Here is a 24,869-nt window from a genome sequence, read left to right on the forward strand (position 1 = left end):
CGTGCACGATATTGATGCAAGTGATTTAGGTGATGAACTGAAAGCCCTTTCAAGATACATTTCAGCAGGATCAACTCCAAAGGCTGTTCTGGAATATATGTGCACAAATAAAATGATCACCCTCTTTCCAAACGGTTTTGTTGCTCTGCGCATACTTCTAACACTTCCTGTAACAGTTGCCAGTGGAGAATGCAGCTTCTCCAAGCTGAATTTAATAAAAACACATCTACGCTCCACAATGACACAGGAGAGGTTGGTCGGCCTTGCAACCATCTCAACAGAGCATGAGCTGGCCCAGACTGTGGACCTTCAGCAGGAAGCAGTTCAAATCTTTGCAACCAAGAAGGCACGGAAAGCACCACTTTGATTATTCAAACAGATAAAAATGCCAGTGTTTACTATGCAGACAAGAAAAGTTATATTTGCTGTTCATGCGTTTGAAAGTTAAGTGGCAAAGCGTCCCGTGGCACCTTATAGGCTAACAGATGTATTGGAGCATAAGCTTTCATGGGTGAATACCCACTTCTTCAGATGCATGTGAAAGTTAAGTGTTACTTCAAATTTTTGAACAAGGCATTTTAAGTTGTTAGTTCTCCTTTATTGGGGTAGGTAGCAGAGCATACCATGAAAGGAGTAGAACAGGAAGAAGGCAGAATTGAGACGTTTCAAAGTTTTGGCCCAAGCAAAGGGGCATGGGGGCATCATTTGAGCTCCCCACCTCAGGTGCCAAAATGTTGTGGCCAGCCCTGAGCATAATTATCTTAGTATTACATTACATTTTTAGTTATGTAGGTTATATTGAATAGGAATTATAGTACAACTAGCTAAAGTAGTAATATGTAAAAGAAAATCTCCCAGATATACGATAACATGACTTTTTAGCAATTAAAACATTATTATTAATGTGTTTGTTTACCGAGTTTCCAAAAGTGTGTTAGGCACCATAAAGCAAACCAGTCATCTCTGAAGAGATTACAATGGAAGGCCCCGATCTTACAAAGACTTAAGCACATGCTTAACCAAATGGATCCTGCTCTGAAAAAGCTTACAATCATATTATAGATATGGTGCAACATGAAAGCAACAATTAACTGGGCTTAAATATATGACTATGAATCAGGGCACCTCAACATACTTTAAATGCCTCTAAACCATGTTGAGGTGTCCTGATTCATAGTCATATATTTTAAGCCCAGGAAGGATCATTGTGATCATCTAGCCCAAGTGTTCTCAATCTTCATTGCAGCATGATTTCCTTCTGACAACAAAAATTACTACACGACCCCAGAATGGGGGACTGAAGCCTGAGCTGTCCCGAGCCCTGCAGTCCCAAGCCCCACCGCCCGAGCCCCACCATCCTGGGCATGAGCAAAGCTGAAGCCCAAGGGCTTCAGCTTCAGGCAGGGGGCTTGTAACCTGATCCCTGCCACCCAGGGCTGAAGCCCTTGGGCTTTGACCCTCGGTGGTGGGACTCGTTTTTGGCTTCGGATCTGGGCAGTGGGGCTCAGGCTTCAGCTTTGGCCCTCAGCAAGTCTAATGCCAGCCCTGGTGACCCCATTAAAACAGGGTCATGACCCGCTTTGGGGTCCTGACCAACAATTTGAGAACCGCTGGTCTAGCCTGATCTCCTGCATAGCGCAAACAATAGCGCTTCTCTATATTAATTTCTGCTTCCAGTCCAATAGCTGTGCTTGAACTAGAGCATATATTTTAGAAAAACATCCAATCTTGATTTAAACATTTCCAGTGTAAGCTGTTCCAGTGTTTAATTACCTCACTGTTAAAATGTTGTGCCATATTTCTAGTCTGAATTTATTTAGCTTCAACTTCCAGTCATTGGTTCTTGTTATACCTTTGTCTGCTGGACTGAAGTTCACACTATCATCAACTTTGATCGTACAGGTTGCTATCAGAGACAGAAAATAGAACAAACCACTGGGCTTTAACTCTGAAAATGGATCCAAGCAAGTAGAATTTTGTGCTCACATGGAGCCCACAGAACTCCTCATGGAAAAAAGTGCCCACATGTGTGGTCTGATTGCAGGAATGGATTTTTCTATCCTTACATTTTGGGTTTTATCTGGCTTTGTTTTTCCTTAATCTTCCTATCTCAGTATTATCTTCTTCTTGGACTTGTTCCTGCAAGATATTGAGCAACTCCTGAAGGTGCTCAAGTCCTTGCAGGATTGAGCCCATAACTGCTTCATGCCCAATCATTCACATTTTCTCAAGTCTAATAAGGACTCATTATACAATAGAAACAACGGATAGATTGTTATGAATATTTATTTTAAAATATACTTTAATTTACTTGCAGCATTACAAGCTACACTACTGGTACGTCATCCTGAAACTGGGAAGTTGCTTGTTAATTTTGATCCCAAAATTCTAGAGATTGTCCGCGAGACTAAGTGTATGATAAAGATGGGTCTGGAAGTACCAGAGCAAGCAAAGAGGGTAGTAAAAATGGAAAATATTCTGAAGACAAACAAATTGTATTTGGAGGTAAGTTAAAAAACCCACCATTTCTTTTTAAAAGAAATAACTATTATTGTCTAGATTATAGTGCCATACTCTGCATACTGGTCTTTTAATACCACATTTTGAGTCCTGACTCTATATCAGTAATGTTAATTAAGAGGAGCCAGATTTTTTTAAAATAGAAAATGGGAAATCTTTCTTTGGCTTATCACCAATTTTCAGGAAAAAGGTTGGTGAATAAGACAGTTTGACAACTGAGGTGTTTTTGTGTTAAGGGGAAATTTGGTATTTGGAAGGTTTTGTCTGCTTGTGTGAGTGGTAAGATTGGGGATCATATAATTTAATATAGAGAGAATGGATTTGGTGGGACACATGAGTAGGAGGGGGTATTTATCTTCATTCATTGCAATTTTCCAGAGCCTCTTTCTCCCTCTCCTCTATTTTGGTTGCAGCTCCCTGATCTTTCTTACCTTAATTCTGATCTTGGGCCGAACTTTCTCAGTGTTGGTCCATAGTGCACTAGGCTATGTCATCTTTCTTTGAATTATCAGAGCACTACTGTACTGTGGATTATGCAATACAATCTGGAAAGCTTTATAATCATTTGTACAGTAGCATATGAAGAACACAGTGAGGAATGCCTGCAGACAGGGAAACAGTCCATTCAAGTTTCAGCATTAAGACATCTAGATTTTAGGCCTGAATTAAGGTGAGGATAGGGAAAAACGGAAGAGATAATAGAGAGCTTTTTCATAGGATAAAAGACTGTGGAGAAGTAGGAGAGGATGCCAGATAGCTGATTTTACTGAATATAGGAATTGCCATTCTGGATAAGACCCGTGGTTCAGAAGGCTATTTCCAATGGTATCTAGTAATGGATGCTTCAGAGAAGGTTCAAAGAACCTTGCCCATAGAGAAAGTTTCTTCATGACTTTGGTTAGAGTTTTCCTTATGCCCTGAAGCAAGTGTGTGTGTATAACCCTTCTAAAAACCTTCTTTTGTTTTTAATCCTTACTATTTTAATTATGGGTGTTCTGATTATCCATATAAATGAATAACCTTCTTTTAATCTTGCTAATTTTTTTGCCTCCATGATATCTTATGGCAGTGAGTTCCACTAGCTAATTAAGTACTGTGAAAAAGTATCTCATTTTATTAATTTTAAATGTGCAGCCTATCAATTTAATTGAATATCCTTCTGTTCCTGAGATTATGAGAAATGATACATAGGCTGGAGAAAATGCCTTCGAGTGAAAGTCTTATGGAGTTCAATCTGTTTAATTTATCAAAAAGAGGATTGAGAGGTGACTTAATTACAGTGTTCAAGCTCCTTCATGGGAGGAGAATACTGGGTACTAAAGGGCTCTTTAATCGAGCAGAAGGAGAGGTAACAAGAACCAGTGGCTGGAAGATGACACCAGATAAATTAACATTAAAAATTAGGCACACATTTCTAACCATGAGGTTGATTAATCACTAGAACAAACTACCAAGAGAAGTGGAGGGTTCTCCATCTCTTAATGTCATCAAATTATGACTGGATGCCTTTTTGGAAGCTATCCCTTAGTCAAACACAATTTATTGGGCTCAGTTTTGGGGTAACTAGGTGAAACGTAATGGTCTCTTGTATGCAAGAGATCAGAGTCCCTTCTGACCTTAAGATCTATGAAAATAGAAATGGTCAGTCAATCTTCTCCATACCTTTTTTTGTTTTGTTTTGTGTACGTCCTCATTGTGATGGATATGGAGATGCTATGTAATAACCTGAAAATAGTGAGATGTAATAATTTTATGACTACTGCACATGACTTGTTCAGTGAAGTAAAATTATTGTACATTCACTTCTTCTAGTGGCCTCTACATAATCCCATTCATGGGATGCACTGACTGGTGCTGCTTTAATGTCAGAAACGTAGCTAGCAGTGCCCGTTGGAGCACTTGCGCGCCTTTCTCCTCACTTCTCTGTTCCTAAAAGTTCTACAGGCAAGGCTAAAAAAGACGTATGTGTGGTGCTTCACCTGCTTCAGTTTGTTCCAACTGCTGTCAGTGACTGTTTAGCAAGCTCTCTGGATCATTGGTCCAGATCCTTCTTAGACGAACTAAATGCCAAGTTTTTAACACATCTAGATTTAGTTAGCCTGTATATAGTTACATAGTTAAGATTTTAGATAGGAACCAATACCAGGAAATGCCTATGTGGAAAATACTTCAATGGCCGATCGAAGATAAAAAGACCAGGATTTAAGTGTTGCGCTTCCTTCCCAGTAGCCTTCCTAACATCAGATGCACACTCACAAGGCACGTCTATGCTACAAAGTTAAGTTGACTTAATGTAAATTGAGATCCAGCTGCCACAGTAATTAAGTTGGTTATGTATGTCCACACCACGCCCATTGTGTCAATGGGGTGTGTTCTCACTAGCAGTGCTTGCATCAATGCACAGAGCAGTGCACCATGAGTAGCTATGCCACAGTATAACTAGCTGCAGGTGGTTTTAGGAAGGGCTTGCAACGCCTCATGGTACCAAAATATTGTCGCAGGGGGGAATGGGAATATGGCTTCAGCCTTCCATGATGCAGTTTCCTTCCTCCCTCCCTCTCTCCCTACCCTGATATCAATGGTAAACAACACATACTTTCTCATGCTTTTTTACAAAAGCCTGGCTTAGCCATGCATATGCCATAGCCCGAGAAGCATGGTCCCCACTCAGCTGTGCACTCTTGTGGTGAGCATTACAAATACCTCACACCTTATCCTGCAGTATTTCCAGAGCTGAGACAGGAACCACTGAGTGAAACGTTGCAATGTAGTTCAAGCAGTCCTGCTGCAAGCCATAGAATTAAACAATTTCCAGTTGCTTCTGGTAGTCGTACAGCCGCTGAACATGGTGGAGTGCCATTTCTGGTTCTGGGAAACAAGCACTGACTGATGGAATCGCATCATTCTGCAGGTATGGGATAATGAGCAGTGGCTGTAGAACTTTTGAATGCAGAAGGCCACTTTCTAGGAGCTTTGTGAAGAGCTTTCCCCAGCCCTGAAGCAGAGCAACACTAAAAAGAGACTTGCTCTGACAGTGGAGAAGTGAGTGGTGATTGCTCTTTGGAAGTGTGCAATGCCAAACTGCTACCAGTCAGTGGGGAATCAATCTAGAGTTGGTGAATCCAGTGTCGGAACTGTTGTAATGCAAGTATGCAGGGCCATTAATCGACTTTTGCTAAGAAGGGTAGTGACTCTGGATAATGTGCAGTACATAGTGGATGGTTTTGCCGCAATGGAGTTCTCTTAGCTGCAGTATGACAGGTTTCAGAGTAGCAGCCGTGTTAGTCTGTATTCTCAAAAAGAAAAGGAGTACTTGTGGCACCTTAGAGACTAACAAATTTATTTGAGCATGAGCTTTCGTGAGCTACAGTTCACTTCATCGGATACTCAAATAAATTTGTTAGTCTCTAAGGTGCCACAAGTACTCCTTTTCTCTTAGCTGCAGTGAGGCAGTAGATGGCATGCATCTCCCTGTCGCCAGGCCACCTAGCCAAAGAGTACATAAACTGTACTTGTGGCCAGGGTGGCAGAGCACTTCTCTGGCCCTGTGGCAGTGACTGGAACAGATTGCTCCTCTGCCCCCATGGCCGAATCCATGGAAGAGAGTTCCCGCAGGGCTGTGGCTGGCGCAGAGAGTTCCTCCAGCCCCGGCTGTGGCTATGGCAGAGGGCTCCTCTGGCCCTGTGGCCAAGGCTGGGGCAGATAGCAACTTGCACCAGTGGTTGTGGCCAGGCCAGAGAGCACCTCAGTTCCACGGCCATGGCCAGAACAGAGAGCTCTCCTGGGGTTGTGGGCAGGGCAGAGCCCTCCTTCATCCCCGGGGCCATGACCATGGGGCCATGGTGGAACAACAGAGAGCTCCTCGGCCCTAGGGCTGCGGGGGCAGGGGGAAGAGAGCTCCTTTGGCCCCAGGGCTGCGGTGGGGTGGCAGAGCACTCCTCCGGCCATGGGGCCACGTTGGGAGGGGGGAATGGGGGCGAGGGGACCACAGAGAGCTTCTAGGGGCTTCAGATGGGGCAGAGAGCTGCTCCAGGGCCATGGCCAGGGTGGTTATAGCACTCCTCTGGCCCCGGGGCTGTGGTGGGGTTACAGAGCACTCCTCCAGCCCTGGGGCTACATTGGGGCGGGACAGAGAGTTTCTTGGGGCTGCAGTGGGGTAACAGAGTGCTCCTCTGGCCCTGGGGCCACGGACGGTAGACAGCTCCTCCGGTTCTGGGGCCATGGGCAGGGCAGCAGAGCCCTCCTCTGGCCCTGGGGCTGCAGCGGGGTGGCAGAGCCTCCTCCAGCCCTGGGGCTGTGACTGGATTCTGTATTGTTGTTTTGATTCTGCGATTCCATCCACATTCTCATTCATAAGCCTCTATCTATTGGTGCTCCATGACCCATGCTCCTATCCTCTACTTCAGAGTTCTTAATGTGAGGGCTCCGCGGTCGAGAAGAGACTGAGGATGGTTCGCCCATGCAGTGCTAGTTAGCCTTGAGACAGAACACAAGGGGGAGAGAATGCATGTGTGGGGCAAATGGACACTGCTACCAAAGATCTCTGATCAGAAGCACAGGTCGCAGACACACCTACACTGGAGCACCTATAGGGACATACATCTTAAAGAACCATTGTTACTGTACAAGCTGAGTAACTTCTTCTTTTTAAGCATTTTTTTCTATTTAAATTTTCACAGTTGTGGGAAATTATGGGAGGGGTGTCAGATAACCGTACAAGACAGACAATTATTTAATGATAGAAGATGTTAAAATTCAAAAAGTTAAACCTTTGTATCCTTTGAAATACAAATTGTCAACAAAACATAAAAATGTACAAAATAAATATCTTTACATCAAACTCTAAGCTCTCAAACAGCATTTTTCTTACTTCGTATGTATCTGTAAATTTTAATTACTATCAATGGAGATTTTTTTTGTCAGTTCATATGCATATTTTGAACTCAACACTTACTGATAAAAATCTAATCCTTCCAAGCCTCTGTATAACATTTAATGTTAAGAGTTCTGATTTACATTATGGAGTTCTCCCAAATTCAGTCCAGTGCCTTAACCATAAAATCATTCTTCCTCTCCCTTTTTATTGGCCATGCCCCCTGTGTTGCTAATAGACATGAGGGGAGTAATGCTGGAGTCTGTATTCTGGCTGTGCAGCATCAGAGGATCATCTTTATACTGGGGCCAGATATCCCAGGCTAGTTTTTACTGATTTGGTACTGCATTACAACAGAGTTAAGTCAGTCGAACTCCGTTAAAAAACAATCCAGAATGGAGTTGCACTGATTTAAAACTGAAGTAACATAATGCTGAATCAGATCCTAATATCTTAATCTTAACCAGTGTGATAGATAAATAAAGTTGTCCTAAATTTCAGGTTGTTTTTAGGTCCTTGCTTGTTACAGGTTTTTTTGTTCAGTAGAACTTTACTTAGGAATTTCTGAGTTTCCTAATAATATTTGTGGGTTGCTTTTAGAAAACTGAAATGTTTAATTTTTTTGCTGAAAAAAAAATTGGTTCTTTAAACCAGTACTCAAGGTTAATTAATATTTTTGCTTGGGAATTTCCTTAAATATGTTTAAGGTTGTGTAGTGTCAGAATGCCTTGCAGGCCTTTTAGGGACTCCTACAGACCTGACAAACCATGCATAGACTTCACTGGACCTTTCAGGTATGCATGGCCCCTGGTGGATCTTGCTAGCTTCCCAGAAATGAACCCTGTTCTATCCCAGACAACTGCCCATCTCTGCATATTTACTTCCTTCTTCTTGTTTTCCATGTAGACATGCTAATTCCCCGTGTAATTTTTCCCCTTTTTATCTCCTTCTAGACTGGATCTGACAGCACTACAAGTGGTTCCCTACCTGACAGTCCTCCCATATGTGCAATGCATGCTTTGCAAAACATGCGATAAACAGATGCATGCATTACTATATATATTCTTTAAAAGATACAAGTATATACACCTTCATAAAATACAACTGCCTATTCTTTTAGTGGGGTTTTTAAGTGTATATATGTGTGTTTTATATTCTGGTGATATTTAAATATCTCTGCAATCTTTTTGTTTACTTTTTCAAAGGCATTTCTACTTGTTAGGGAGTTTTGGAGAAGCAGTTTGGAATTTTTATGTAAATCTGTTTTGGAGATATCGTGAGCCAAAAATGCAATAGGAAAACCTCTGAAAACTAAATATTGGGAAACCCCTAACTTCTTATGAGATTTGTTTCAAATTTGCCAGAAAACTTCTACCTTTGGGATGAGATGTAGTGTGTGAAATTTCATGATTGTTTGTTTTTTGTTGAAGATGGGGACAGGATGGGAGGGTGCTGAAAATTGGATTGATAGCAGGAAGTGAGTTTTAACTTTAACTACTATATGTAAGAACTAGGGCCTTTAGTTCAGTGTCGGAGAGGGCATGGTCCTGCCTCTTTCTGCTTCCTATGGGGAGGCTACTGCCACTTCTGGTACTAGTCTTGAGCAAGGACTGGTGTTTTGTGCTTCCTAAGCACAAGGACTGGTATTTTGACTGGGACATGTGCATAGGGACTGGAGATGTGAGGTGGGAAGTACCCTTTTTTTTCTTTCTTTCTCTTTTGCACTCACACACCTCACACAGGAAAACACAATCTTGCTGTTTTTCGTTGATGATAACAAATAGATAAATATTGTAAGTGTTCATGTCAAATTTTGCATTTAGAAATATTCTGGGGGAATATGTTCTGTACCATTGTCCTGTTTTCTTATGTCCATTATAATGATTTGTTTTTATTTCTACTGGTTTGCTTCTATGAAAATCTTCAATAAAGAAAAATATTTTAAAAAATATTGCTAATGAAATTGTCATGTTTTAATATTAACAGAATCTTCTCCAATGTTACGAAGATTTGTGTCAGGAAATACCAACAGCGTTCGTAAATTTGATGGCACCAAAAATGAGAAAGGTTGGTAATGCTAAATATATTTTTATTTGAATATACTGGAAGTTAGTGTAGCTTTAGAATTGTTTGTAATTTTCTTAACATTAAGATTCCAAGTTAAACAGTTCTGCACAGTATAATCTTACTGATTCTCACTAATGCCTGGGAGACCCATCGCAGATTATGTAATGTTGTGATTTAGCAAGTGAATAACACAGTGCGCCAGATTCTCATTTACAGTCAGGCCACTTTATACCAGTATAAAGATTGCTTACTCCCACTTTGAGGCTTATTTAGATTGCCAAAGCAGTGTATGTGTTCAGTTAGGAACATAGGCCTGGAAGGGACCTCCTAGGACGTTGAGTCCAGTCCCTTATATTGCAGGTGAGATGTGTTCCCCCTAAGCTGCCTGGTTGCGCAGCCGCCCAGGAGTGAATCAAGTGACATACACTTGATTAGCAGAGGCATGTACGGTGGCGTGTGTTCAGGTGCCCCTCTCCCAGATCTGCAGCCACATTGCTCCTGCCCTCTGCCTTGTGTGCTTTTACATTATACTATACAGATTTCACTGGGAAGACTAGCATTTCTCAAATTACGGATCCTGACCCAAAAGGGAGTTGCAAGGGGGTCACAAAGTTATTTTGGGGGGGGTTATGGTATTACCATCTTTACTTCTGCACTGCCTTCAGAGCTGGGCAGACAGAGAGCGGCGGCTGTTGACTGGGGGCCCAGCTCTGCAGGCAGCAGCGCAGAAATAAGGATGGCAATACCATACCATGCCATCCTTACTTCTTTGCAGCTGCTGGTGGCAGCTCTGCCCTCAGAGCTGGGCTCCTGGCCAGCAGCCACCACTCTCCAGCTTTCCAGCTTTTCAGCAGCTGCACAGAAGTAAGGGTAGCAGTATCGCAACCCCCCTACAATAACCTTGCGACCTCCCCACAACTCCTTTTTTGGGTCAGGACCCCTACAGTTACAACACTGTGAAATTTCAGATTTAAATAGTTGAAATCATTGAATTTATGATTTTTAAAATCCTGTGACACTGAATTGACCAAAATGGACCGTGAATTTGGTAGGGCCCTAGTCATAGACTTCCCCAACAGTCAGCGCGTGCGCGCACACACACACACACACACACACACACACACACACAGATTGTTTGTTTGTTTGTTTGTTTGTTTGTCCCTCTCCCCACACCTATGTACCCCCATGGAGCCAGGGTTGGGGGTGGGGCAGGGCTCAGGAGCTGGAGAGCTGTTGGCAGTTGCTGCAGTCTGAGCCTTCATACACTGTCTCTTTAAGGCACTCACCAGATCTCAGACTTCCCCAGCAGCCAGCATATACACACACAGTCTCTCTCTCTCTCTCTCTCTCTCTCTCTCTCACACACACACAGTCTCTGACACACTCACCTCTCAGCCCATACTTGTGTTGTTGTTACTTCTTGGTACTTCCTGCAATGTACATATATTCTCTGTAATTTTATTCTTTCAAAGTGCTGTTATTTTAGTTTTTTGACTAGTCTATGCATTTCATAATTTTATTTCTCTCTTATGCTTATTGAGTTCTAAAATGCTTAACCTGTCCTGATTGGAGTAATTATCCCTATGGTAACTTTTAAAAATATATATTATATCTAGGTTTTTTTTTGTTTCTACCGGTGGCACACATCCGCACATTAACTTGATATTGGTGCACCTAACAAAATTCATTCCTCACATGAAAGGAAAAAATTAGCAGGAACATTGCAGGTGACCCTGTCCTATTAATACAGTTCATAAACTGATCAAGCTCCATCTTAAAATTAGTTAGATTGTTTGCCCCCACTACTCCTATTGGGAGGCTGTTCCAGAAGTTCACTCCTCTAATTCTTAGGAACCTTATTCTAATTATCAGCCTAAATTTATTCATGACCAATTTATAGCCATTTGTTCTTGTGATAACATTGTCCTTTAGCTTAAATAGCTTTTCTCCATCCCTGATGTTTATCCGCCCCACCCACCCATGTTTTCGTAGAGAGCAGCTATTTCTTCTTCGAGTAGTGTCCCAGTGGGTGCTCCACTGTAGTTATGTCTGATTCCCTGCACTGATGATTGGAGAACTAGCAGTGTCTGTTGGACCCAAGCATGCACTGTCTCTCCTTCTCAACCACCTTTGGCTAGAGACAGAACTTTAGCTGTCCATTCGCGGATCATTAACTCCTTTACAGTTGCTAATTTTTAGCTTTCCTCAAAGCCTCTTTTCTTTATTATCTTTGTTTTTCCATTAGCCGTGCCTTAAAAAAAAGAGAGAGAGAGAGAGAAAAAGAAAGGACTTTGTTCTTTTATCAACCCTTGGTGTTGGGGGACCCCCTGACCAAGGGTATGCCCCAGCTCCCCAGGCTTCAAGAAGTGCTGCACTTGCAGCGAGGTGATCCCGGTCGCTGACAAGCACCCTCAGTGCATCTGCTGCCTTGGCAAGGGCCATGTCCAACAAAATTGTTCCCTCTGCCAGCAGCTCCAACGGAAATCCCTCAAGAACAGAGAACTGTGCCAAAAATTATCTTCATGGAGGCAGCTCTTCAATCTCAACCTCCCGGCAGTCGTGAGTCTCCCCCACAACCTTCAACCTTGAAGGGCAGTGAATCAAGGAAGCGGTCTGGGACTCCTGTCACAAGTCCAAAAAAGAGTCAGAAGTCCCCTCAGCAAGCCTAGGGGTAGCCGCAAGCAATCGCCATCTCGCTCAATATACTCAGCACTGCTGACATTGAGACCACATGGCACCCTCGCCTCATGGTAACCGTCAATATCTAACCAATGGACCCTTTGGGCATGGGCACCAAATCGTCATCACCAAAAGATAAGGGCAAACATCCTAGAAAGATGTTCCCGGTATGCGAGTCGACCTCAGTACTGTCAGCAACAGGAGTCCACCAGCACCAGAGAGACCAGTGATGGTTTCCTCTCCCCTCTGGCAACGACACCGGGATGATTGGTCTGATGGAATTTCACCAGTACCGGAGACCTCTGCATGCTAGAGGCATCCGAGTCTTCGCTCCTCCATACCGACATCATGGCACTGAGTCTTTGCCAGGCACGGGGGATATCCCCACAATCATGCCATGCCCCTCCATTGTCTAGTGAGGGGTTGGACAGTGAGCCAGAGGAGATCTCACAGTACTCCTGCGAAGCTCCATATGAGAACCACTATCAACAGGGTCCAAGAATGTACTTGCAGATGGCACCACCACCATCTTGGTATGGCCACCCACTGACATCTCCACCAGATCCTATACCACCACAATGGCCATACTGGTACCCTTGGATGGCACCCTGACAGCCAGCCTCGCAAGCATCAAGCATCACCCGACAAGCTTCCTGGCATGCTCCTTCAGCCACAGCATCTAGGGTCTCAAAGCCTCAAGAAATGGAGGAACAAAAAGCTGACACAGAGGAAGACATAACACCGAAACGCATATCCTCCTCTTTCCGGAACAAAGTGGTCATGCCTTCACCACCATCAATGGCAGATGACTTCTGTCTGTTTCAGGAGCTGGCGAAAAAAGTAGCAGATGCACTACAAGCTCATTGATATCCTTTACTTGTCATACTCTCTGAAGATTGCCTCCCAATTAATGAAGCCATCTTAGACCCAGCTAAAATGGGTCTAACCTCGGCATTGGTAATCTCGATGTACAAGAATGCAGGCAAGAAATATGTCCCCGCAAAGGAATCAGAGTTTCTTTTCTCCCACCCGCCACCCAACAACATTGTGATGGATGCCATGAATTTCTGTGGCCAAGAGCACCATTCCAGTTCAATGCCATACGGCAAAAATTGGAAGTGCCTTGATCTCTTTGGCAGGAAGGCGTATTCCTTGGCCACCTTACAATTCCGTGTTGCCAACTATCAGGCGCTCATGGTAAAATACAATTAGATGAATTACAGTAAGCTGAATAACTTTATTGTTAAGCTGCCAGAGAGTCACTGGGAATCCTTCAAGGCCATCATTCAGGAGGGACAACTAGTAGCAAAAACATCACTACAGTCGGCCCTCGATGCCACCAACACGGCAGCCAGATCCATCTCCACTGCTGTGGTGATGATACGGGTGTCATGGCTCCACTTGTCAGCATTCCTAAAGAAGGTGCAGACCACAGTAGAAGATCTCCCCTTTGAGGGTGTGAAGCTCCTTACAGAGAAGACTGATGCCTCCCTTCATAACTTGAGGGATTCCAGGGCCACTCTTTGGTTACTGGGAATCTGTACACTGGGGCAAAAGAAACGCTTTAGCTCCCCCAATCCCAGCACAGGCCATATATGACTCAATTCCCATCACAGTGCCATTATGAGTCACAATGGAAAAAAGGGAAAATTCCCAAAATGCAAACTGCCCAGTCCACAATCTTTGACCAAGCCCCCTGCCTCTAAGCACCACTTTTGATGGGCAGGTCAAGGTGCCGCAAGACAACTCCCACAAATGACTATGATTATGCAGCCATTTGGCCAATATTCTGCAGTGCCGGGGAGTGCATAATGTCATATAAATGGGTCTTAGAGATCGTCCAATTCGGATACTCCATGCACTTCACCTCTCTACCCCCTCCACAACACCCTTTCTCATCCCTCTTTAAGGGACCCTTCTCACAAGAGTCTATTATGAAAGGAGATTGCTCCAATTAGGAGCTATAGAGCCAGTACCTCAACATCTGAGGCAAAGGGTTCTTCTCTCATTACTTCCAAATACTCAAAAGAAAGGGAGATTGGGGACCCATACTGGACCTCAGAGCTCTCAACACGTTTATCGAAGCTCGGACGTTCAAGGTGGTTACATTATTGACAATTATTCCATCACTGGAACAGGGAGAATGGTTTTCAGCTCTTGACCTACAGGATGCCTACTTTCACATTTGAATACTACTGAATCACAGATGATTTCTCATAGTCTCTCTGGGACATGACTATTACCAATACAGAGTCCTCCCCTTCAATCTCTCATCGGCCCCGAGAGTATTTTCAAGTGTTCTCTCAGCGATAGCCTTTCATTTACACTTGCAAAGGATAATGATCTACCCATACCTGGATGATTGTCTCCTCAGAGCTCAATCGCTCCAAGAGGCTCATCAAGCCATCAACACCACAATGCACTTGTGTACAGAACTGGGCTTTCAGATCAACACCTAGAAGTCAACAGTCACGCCAGTGCCACACCTGGAATTTATAGGGGCTGACCTGGATATTCTACAGGCCAAAGCCTTCCTACCTCAACACATGTTCCTATCCCTGATCTCACTCATAGACACAGCTCAGCATAGTCCACAAATACCAGATAGATGCTGCTGTCTCCAACTGTTGGGGCATATGGTGGTGGGCACGACCATGATACCATATGCCAGACTCCACATGTGATACCTCCAACTATGGTTCAGTTCAGTTTAGACTGAACAGGGACAGGGTGGAGAAACCTCTGTCAGTATCTACCAGGATCAACAACTTCTTAGAGGTTTCAGAGTAGCAGCCGTGTTAGTCTGTATTTGCAAAAAGAAAAGGAGTACTAATGGCACCTTAGAGACTAACCAATTTATTTGAGCATAAGCTTTCGTGAGCTACAGCTCACTTCATCGGATGCATCCTTAGGCTGGTGGAAGGACCCAGCCACTATGTGCAAAGGGATACCCTTCTTGTGCACGTCACCATTGTTGCTCCTTACTACTGACGCATCACTCATAAGGTGGATCATGCACTTAAACAGCCTCACTACTAAGGCAAATGGTCACTTACAGAGATATCTGTACACATCGATCTCCTTGAACTGAGGGTGGCCAGGAATGGCTATGCCCATTTCTTCCTGCTGATAGCAGCATCACATACAAAGATCCTAACAGACAACATAGCCTGCATGTACTACATCAAACGCTGGGGCATAGGAGACCGCCCTCCATATGTGTGGAAGCAATGAGGCTATGGAATTGGTGCATCTCTCACAACGTCATTTTGTCAGCAGCTTACCTCCCTGGCATGCAGAACTCTACAGCAGACAACCTCAGTCGCAAATTCCTGCATGACTATCAGTGGGAGATGCACCTGTCAGTACTCCACACTCTGTTCACATGATGGGGAACACTGTCCATAGGCCTGTTTGTCACTTACCAGAACAAGAAGTGTCCGTGCTACTGTTCCAGCGCTCTCTGGGTGATGCTCTTCTCCCCTGGGACAAAGACCTTTTTTACATCTTTCATCTGTTTCCTCCTTTGCTGAAGGCTCTGCTAAAAATAAAAAGGGATGGAGCTCACGTTATCTGATCGCTCCTACTTGGCCGAGTACCCTTATCCGACACAGCTTGCGACATGCCTGACGATCTCTCTTTCGACTCTTCCACAACTCCTTTCACAGGCTGATAGGCGTACCCTACATCCCAATTTAGGGATGCTCTGCCTCAAAGCATGGTTCCTTCATGGTTCCAGCACTAGAAAATTTATGCTCAAAGGAAGTAGAAGAGGTCCTATTACACAGTAGAAAGTTATCCACACAAAATACTTTACCTGCAGAAATTGTCCAGGTTTCAGATTTGGTCTACATCCCAATAAATCTCTCCAACATCAATAATTCTTCCACGTATTCTGGAATATGCCCTGTGCTTTATAAAAATTGGGATTATCCCTAAACACTCTTAGGGTCCATCTAGCAGCTATCACAGCCTTTCACCAACTCAGAGGGATACACGGTGCTGTTGCATCCAACCACAAAAAGGTTCCTTAAGGGTATAATAATCCTTTTTCCTCACCTCGACTTCCTACCTCCATGTGGGACCTAAACTTGGTTCTGAAAGGGCAGACTAGAACCCCCTTTGAATCCATTGCCACCTGTTCATTAGCATACCTACAAGTGAAAACAGCCTTCCTGATACCAATCACCTTGGCAAGAAGAATAGGGGAGATAGCAGCTCTGATGGTGCATCCTCCTTACACAGTATTCTTTCCAAACAAGGTTACACTCAGGCTGCATCCAAAATTCATCCCTAAGGTAACCTCCCCATTTCTAATGAAACAGTCAATTCACCTTCCAGTCTTCTACCCCAAGCCTCACCAAGACAATAGGAAGGCTATACTACATACCCTAGACGTTAGGAGAACCCTGGCCTTCTTCCTTGATAAGACAAAGGCCTTCAGAAAATCCCCCAGATTTTTCCTCTCTGTGGCGGATAGATCCAAGGGCTCACCAATATCAGCCCAAAGACTCTCTAAGTGAGTCTTGAATTGGATCAGACAGTGCTATGACATTTGCAAATTGACCCCTCCAGATTTGATCCATACAAACTTCACAAGATCAGTCTCCTCATCTGTCGCTTTTTTCAAGGTTGTCCCTATCTCAGAGATCTGCAGAGTGGTGCATGGGCATCAGCCCACACTTTTGCAGAACACTATGCAATCACTGGGGACTCCACCACCAATGCTATCTTCAGCTCCACAGTACTGTCATTTGTAATTGACCCAACTCTGAAGTCCCCACCCTCCAAAAGGGATGCTGCTCAGAAGTTACCTACAGTGGAGCACCCATAGACACACTTCTCGAAGAAGGAGAAGAAGAAGTAGTTACTCACCTTGTGCAGTAACAATGGTTCTTCTTCAAGAAGCATCCCTGTGGGTGCTCCACTTTAGGTGAAAGGCTCTTTTCCTCTAAAACAGATGAGGTCGTACATACAATGAAGGACTCTGGGGCCACATTATGTACCTTAGGCATATACACCCCGCCTAATAAATGATGCTGATACACACCAATCAAAAAACAAGAAACACATCTTTCCACCACCAACAACAGTGGCATTTTGACCACAGCTGGAATAAACAATGCCCTCAAAGTCATAGAGCCCTGCAACATCAGACCTCATCTTCTCTACCATTGACAACCAAGCATCAATTTTGAAGTCTTGGTTGAAGGTCTGAATGACCTCCCCCAAACTATAGCGCTCCTACCGAAACTTTTGGCCACCACTTATGCCCATTCTGCCACGCTTGGGCAGCTATAACAACGGACCAATGGAGATCATAAGATCTGGTTATGCCATCCCCTTCCTCTCCATCCCACCCCACCCCTTCTCCATCCCTCTTCAGGGACCCCTCTCACAAGCACCTCCTACAACAGGAAGTGGACCACCTCCTACACCTGGGTGTTGTGAAACGAGTTCCAAATCAAAACAAAGGGAAGGGTTTGTACTCAAATTATTTCCTCACCAAAAAGAAAAGCGGTGGATGTAGACCCATCTTAGATCTTAGGAAGCTAAATAAATTCATATGCAACCACAGGTTCAAAATGGTCACAATAATACCAGCACTAGACTGCAGGGACTGATTTTCAACCCTCGATCTTCAAGACACATATTTTCATATCACCATACAACTGTCCCACAGACAATTCATGCAGGTAGGATCCAACCACTACCAATACTGAGTCCTACCCTTTGGTGTCTCCACTGCCCCTTGAGTTTTTTCAAAAACACTCGTGGTAGTAGCGGCACACTTACGTCGCAGAGGAGTGGTGATCTTCCCGTATTTAGATGACTGCCTACTGAAAGGTATGACCCGGGAAGAGGCGACATACATGGTACAAACAACCATAGAGCTATTCCACAAATGAGGGTTGCAGATAAGAACTCTCTAACAAAGAAATCAACTCTAACCCCGACACAACACCTGGAGTTCATTGGAACCTACCTCAACTGCGTACAAGCCAAAGCAATACTACCAAACAACAGGTTTATGACAATGAACACACACATTTCCATGATCACCACCAGTCCACAAACCTCAGTGAGGACTTGCCTTCAGCTCCTGGGGCATATGGTGGCCACAACGTTCATCTAAAGGCATGCAAGTTTCCATATGCGCTGTCTTCAGGGCTGGCTGAGCACTGTTTATATGCCCAGAAAACAAGGCCATCATGTCACTACACTGATGGATGAAATCAGAAAATGTCTTCACAGGGATCCCCTTTCAACAGGACCCTCCATCACTCTCTATCACAACGGACATGTCCCTGATAGGTTGGGGCTCTCATTTGGACCACCACATCACACAGGGCAAGTGGTCAGTGACCACTTCACATCAACCTCCTAGAGCTCTGAGCAGTACACAACTCATGCCGTCATTTCCTGCCAGTCATACAAAACAAATCAATTTGCATACTAACCAACAACATTGCATGCATGTTTTATATTAATCGACAAGGAGGAGCTCGCTCTTGCACTCTAGGCACAGAAGCCCTGAAATTGTGGAGGAGTTGTATCTGCAACAACATAAACATTACGGCATCTTACCTACCGGGATGCCAGAATACAACAGTGGGCACACTAAGCAGACACTTCTCAGAGGAACACGAATGGGAAATACGTGACAGTATCCTCAAAACGATATTTCAGAAATGGGGCTACCCATCAATAGAACTATTTGCATCAGCAACAAACTGTATGCATTCCCACCGATACCCCTAATCTTGCGAGCCATTCACAAGATATGGACCAACGGAGCACAAATCATCCTGATTGTCCCCACCTGGCCCAGACAGACTAGGTTCCCTTACATGTCGCGCCTGGCAGTGTGTGCTCCACAAATGCTTCCCTTGTGGACGGAACTTCTGTCAGAGAACAAGGGCCGAACACTCCATCCGAATCCAGAGAAGCTCCACCTCAAAGCATGGGTCCTACGTGGTTTCAACATGGAGAACTAGACTGTTCAAAAAAAGTATTGCTAAACAGAAGACGATCTACCAATAGAAATACTTACCTCCAGAAGAGGAAGAGATTCTCGATACGGTGCCAACAAAAAAAGACATGCAGTCATGGCACCTCTACCGACTATATTAGACTATATACTAGAACTGAAACAATTGGGCTTAACCATAAGCTCAATCAAAGTACATCTAGTGGCCATTATGGCTTTTCACAATAAGGTAGGGGGGCATCAGTCTTTGCTCACCCAATCATGAGACATTTCCTAGTGGGTATACAGAACATGTATCAGGAAGTTTAACAACCTACACCACCGTGGGACTTGAATCATGTACTCAAATGCCTGACCAGACGACTCTTTGACCCATTAGCGACCTGCTCTCTCCTACATATGTCAATGAAGGTCATGTTTCTGGTGGCCATCACATCAGCCAGAAGGGTGAATGAAATATGGGCACTGATGGCTGAACCTCCCTACAACTAAGGAGAAAATCATGCTATGACCACACCCAAATTTTTTTGCCGACAATAGCTACATCCTTCCACGTAAACCAAACTATACGCTTACCCACGTTTTACCTTAAACCACACAGGGATTCACAAGAGGCTGACCTGCACACACTTGATGTCAGGCGAGCCATAGCGCTCTATTTAGACAGAACCAAACCATTCTGTAAATCACCAAGACCGTTTATCTCCACAACAGAACGATCTAAGGGTCATGTTGTATCGACCCAGAGACTATCTAAATGGATCTCCACCTGTATTCAAACCTGTTACCAACTACACAATAAAGAACCTCCCTCAGGCTTCAGATCTCATTCTACATGTGATGTGCTACATCAATAACCTTCCTTAAGAATGTCCCCTTAATAGAGATATGTAGAGTTGCCACCTGGGCATCCAAGCACACCTTTGCTAAACATGATGCAATCCCCGAAGTGCTATGTCAGATACCATAATTGGCCTTACCGTGCTCTTGACCACTACACACATAACTCCAAAGCCCCTACTATCCACAGTAGGGCACTGCTCTACAGACACCTAAAGTGGAGTATCCACAGGGATACTACTTGAAGAAGAAGTTACTCACCTTGTGCAGTAACAATGGTTCTTCAAGATGTGTGTCCCTGTGTGTGCTCCACTACCCGCCCTCCTTCCCTCTACTTCAGAGTTTTTGCTATCAGACTTCGCAGTAGAGAAGGAACTGAGGGGGTCAGGTCATGCGTGCACTGCAAGAGGCGCCAATGACACTGCGAGACAGCTACTGCATGTGCACTCTCGGACCGAGCACTGCTACCTAAAATCTCTGATCTCCAGTGCAGGAATGCACCGACGCCTAAAGTGGAGCACCCACAGGGACATGCGTCTCAAAGAACCATTATTACTGCACAAGGTGAGTAACTTCTTCTTCTTTGAGATGTGTGTCCCTATGAGTACTCTACAACCTGCCCTCCTCCCCTCTGCTTTGGAGTTCTTGTTATGACCCTGCGATAGGGAAGGAACTGAGGACAGTTAGCCTGTGTGCACCAACTAGCGTTGTGGCGCAGCACAAGGAAAGACAGCGCATGTGCGGGCCCAATGGACACTGCTACCAAAGTGTCTGTGATCAGCAGCGCAGGGACACAGACACACCTACGTTGGAGCACCCATAGGGGCACACATCTCGAAGAACCATTGTTACTGCACAAGGTGAGTAACTTCTTTATCTCCTCACTGCCTTCATTTTGCTAGACTAAACAAGCCAAGCTCTTTCAGTCTCCTATGATAAGATAGGTCTCTCCATTCTCCTGATCACCCTAGAAGCCCTCCTCTGAACCTATTCCAGATTGAATTCATCTTTCTTGAATATGGGTGACCACATTGTACAAAATATTCCAGATGAGGACTTACTAGTGCCTTGTACAATGACATTAATACTTTACTATTTCATTGGAAATATCTCATCTCATATATCCCAGGATTGCATTTGTCTTTTTCACAACCACATCACATTGGTGGTTCATAGTCATCCTGTGATCGACTAATACATCCAGGTCTTTCTCCTCAAACCAATTAGCATCCCAGCATATAGCAGAAATTCTTGTTCTTTTTTGAGTAATGTCCCTACAGGTGCTCCACTTCTGGTAAAAGTGCACCCTGTGCACCATTGATCAGAGACTTTTGGTAGCAGTGCCTGTTTGGTCCAACATGCACCCTAGCTATACTTGTGCCTTATACCAAGGGTGTATAGGGCTGTGATGGATGAATCAGTTCCTTCTCTATTGTGAAGTCCAGCAAGGCAAAGACTCCAAAGCAGAAGGGAAGGAGGATGGATAGTGGAACACCCTATGTGGGACTAACGTCTCAAAGAACTCCAGTTACTGTACAGAATAATTAAATTCTCATTCTGTGAATAACGTCTTCATGGGCGCTCCACTTTGAAGCAATACTCCCCAAAGAAAGTGGGTGCTTTTGAGTCCTATCTAAGACTGCTTGTAGAACTGCAGTACCAAAGGGGGTGACTGCTCTAGAGGCATGTACTACAGCATAATATTTTAAGAAGGTACGGACCAAACCCCACGTGATAGTTTTGCATATTTCTTCAGTGGATGTCTCGCAGTGTCATCAGGGCTATGGAAGTAGATTGTGATTTAGTAGAATGCACTTGTAACAGGTCATGCTGTCATCGCCACGGTGCTTCCAGGAATTAGCTCATCCTAGCCTCGGAGCGTCTCCTTCTGGCCGGCATCTCTCCTGCTGTCGCTACTTGTCTTTCCATTATGAATCTTCACCCACTATACCTCAGGCCCCACGTCCCTCCTGGCCTGCGATGCCCCTTCTCAGGTACTGCCCCACGGCAGTACCCCAACACTAAAGGATCCTCCCCTAAGCCCACCTCGCCTCAGTGACCCACTGCCAGTCTTCATCTAGCCCCTTACTTCAGGAGCAAACCGCAGTCTGAAGTGGCCACTCATCATCGGCAAGGAGGTTGAACCTGTTGCCTCTTCCTCCTCTGGCTGCCTCCCCACAGCCCTAATACCTCTTCCGGCCCTGACAGCAAGGCCTCTGCCTGGGGGTTTGCCAGGCTGGAGCTCCCACAGCTCCTCCTGTCCTTCCCCAGCACTACACTGTCCAAGGAACCCTTTTCCTCTTTCAGGCAACCAGATCCATCTCTCTCCAAGGTTGGAGAAAGACTGACTGCCTTCCGGCCCTGCAGCCCTTTTATAGGGCCCAGCCTGACCGTGATTGACTGCCTCCCAGCCTTCTCTGATTGGCTCTGAGCCCTCTCCAAGGGCTGGCTTTTAACTCCTTGTAAATCAGAGCAGGGTGACTGCCCTGCTACAGCGCTATAACTAAGGCTGCAAGTCTGTCATGAACATCACGGAAGTCACGGATTCTGTGACTTTCCATGACCAATGTGACTTCTGCAGCGGCTGGTGCTGGTGCAGGGGCTGTGCGGCTTGGGCAGGCCCTGGGCCAGCAGCAGAAGTTTGGGTGTGTGGGAGGGAGCTAGAAGCAGGGATTCGGGGGGTGTGCTTACCTGTCGGGGGGGGGGGGGGCTGCAGCTTCGAGGGGGGGGCGGGTCTCCGCGCTGCATTCTGCTGGTGCCTACAGACCCCACCCCCACAGCTCCCATTGGCTGCATTTCCTGGCCAGTGGGAGCTGCGGCAAGCAGCACTTGTGGCGGGAGCAGCGGAAGAGCTCCTGTCCTGGCTCCTGCCTCTGCCGCCTAGAAGCTGCAGGGACATGGAGCCGGGTAGAAAGCCCCTGCCAGCCCCTTCAACCCTCCCTACCCCAGTACTAGCGGGGGTCCCGGGTCACCTCCCCCAGCACCCGCGGTGCCCCCAGATTGCCCCCCCAGAGCACCCACGACCCAAGTTTTAGTCACGGCGGATATTTTTAGCAAAAGTCATGGACAGGTCATGGGCCTGTGAATTTTTGTTTAAGACCCGTGTCCTGTCCATGACTTTTTTACTAAAAATACCTGTGAATAAAACATAGCCTTAGCTATAACCATAGGAGGGGGCTGAACATTAGCAGTGTTGTGGTAAGAGGGGATACAACCACAAACCCATTTCAGGAGAGCCTTTGGGTCAAAACAGGGGCCACTTTAATTCTGGCCATGAAAGAGACAAACAGCCCTCAAGGCTTTAGTCCTTTCCAAATAGAAATCGAACACTCTCCTGACATCCCAGGTGTGAAGAGCAGCATCTTCCCTAATCAGATGAAATTTAGAATGAAAACTGACAGCTGAATGACCTGATTGATATGAAAGTCTGAGGTTACCTTAGGCAAAAAATAAGGATATGGCTGGTAAGGAAAGCGAGGATTTTAGAAATAGTATAGGGATTGCAACAACAAGATTTACTGAGAAAGTGGATGTGATGAAAAAAGGAAAGGGAAGAGTCAAAAATACTGATTCATATGAGCTCCAGAGATGTGATGTCAATCTGATCACAGTGATGGAGAAGTGCAGCAAAGAACAGGGTTTAGGAGAAAACGTGGACAGTTCATGTTTTGTTTTAGTTAAAGGAAATAACATCCATAAGGAAATGTTAGAGGACCAGCAAGAGATTTGAGACTGGACAGGAAGAGAGAGGTCAGTGGTTGGCAGGTACATTTGAGAATTGTCAGCATAGTGGTGAATATGGCTGTGGTACACATAAAAACCTAAATAAACATCGAGTAAATCACTTCAAGGAAAACTGCAGAAACAAAACATAGATGCAAACTAACAGAATCTGTTTCTTTCAGTAATGAGCACAGGACCATTGTTCATTTTTATAATCATCAGTCCTGTTTGTATGTTATATTCCTAACATTTATTTTTTTCTATATTTAGTTATCATTTTTGTTTTGTTTTGTTTGTTTGTTTAGGTAGAATCTGTGTTGAGACAAGGACTTACTATATTAACTTGGTCATCTCTGACATTGGACAGTTTTTTTCAAGAAGTTGATGAAGTTATGAATATGTTTAAGCAGCTTTTGAAAAAGGTATGCATATTTGCCAAATTAATTAAAATGACATTTTTTGAAGAAATTTCAAATACACTTTCATTTGATTTTAGAATATTTCACAGCAAAAAATAACTTGTGCTTTAAACTCAATTAATGATTTGACTTCTATTCACATGTAAGAAACTTCTTAAGGCTTGTCTACATTACCACTGGATCGATGGGCAGCGATCCATCCAGCAGGGGTCGATTTATCATGTCTAGTCTAGACGTGATAAATTAACCGCTGAGCGCTCTCCCGTCAACTCCGGTACTCCACCAGGGTGAGAGGTGCAGGCAGAGTCGATGGGAGAGCCTCAGCCACCGACATACTGCAGTGAAGACAACGTGGTAAGTAGATCTAAGTACGTCGACTTCAGCTATGTTATTCACGTAGTGGAAGTCACGCAACTTAGGTCGGGCCCCCCTTCCCCCCAGTGTAGACCAGGCCTTAGTTAAGATTAACATTAAATTCTTAATAACTTTTAGTGATAACGTTTTGCAACATTGAAATATGTCTCTGTTTTTTTAAAGCAAATGTTGTTGTTCACATGCATTTCTTTTGGAAGAATGATAAGGCCCTGGTAGTTTCTCCATATTTACATCCTTGCTACCACCTTTAAACCCTAGATTTTAACCTCTTTTCTTCAAGTTGAGTTCGTATTAGGTCTCACCATTGTTTGTGACTAGCACTCTGATTTCTTGTCAGAAAGGGTCTCTAATTTTTGTCAGTGCCCTCCCCTTCTGGTTTGAA

General features: G+C 44.6%; 1 protein-coding gene across 1 annotated transcript in view; it reads left to right on the forward strand.

The window, feature by feature from the left end:
- Positions 1 to 24,869, forward strand: part of DNAH8 (dynein axonemal heavy chain 8) — a 591,778-nt gene that overhangs the window by 114,756 nt on the left and 452,153 nt on the right. Inside the window, exons 17-19 of the mRNA XM_077812184.1 lie at positions 2,318 to 2,505; positions 9,380 to 9,460; positions 23,999 to 24,115. Of these exons, the coding sequence (XP_077668310.1) occupies positions 2,318 to 2,505; positions 9,380 to 9,460; positions 23,999 to 24,115 (386 nt within the window). The remainder of the gene's footprint in view (positions 1 to 2,317; positions 2,506 to 9,379; positions 9,461 to 23,998; positions 24,116 to 24,869) is intronic.

This window comes from Eretmochelys imbricata, chromosome 3 (assembly GCF_965152235.1).
Source record: "Eretmochelys imbricata isolate rEreImb1 chromosome 3, rEreImb1.hap1, whole genome shotgun sequence".
NCBI classification, from domain to species: domain Eukaryota; kingdom Metazoa; phylum Chordata; order Testudines; family Cheloniidae; genus Eretmochelys; species Eretmochelys imbricata.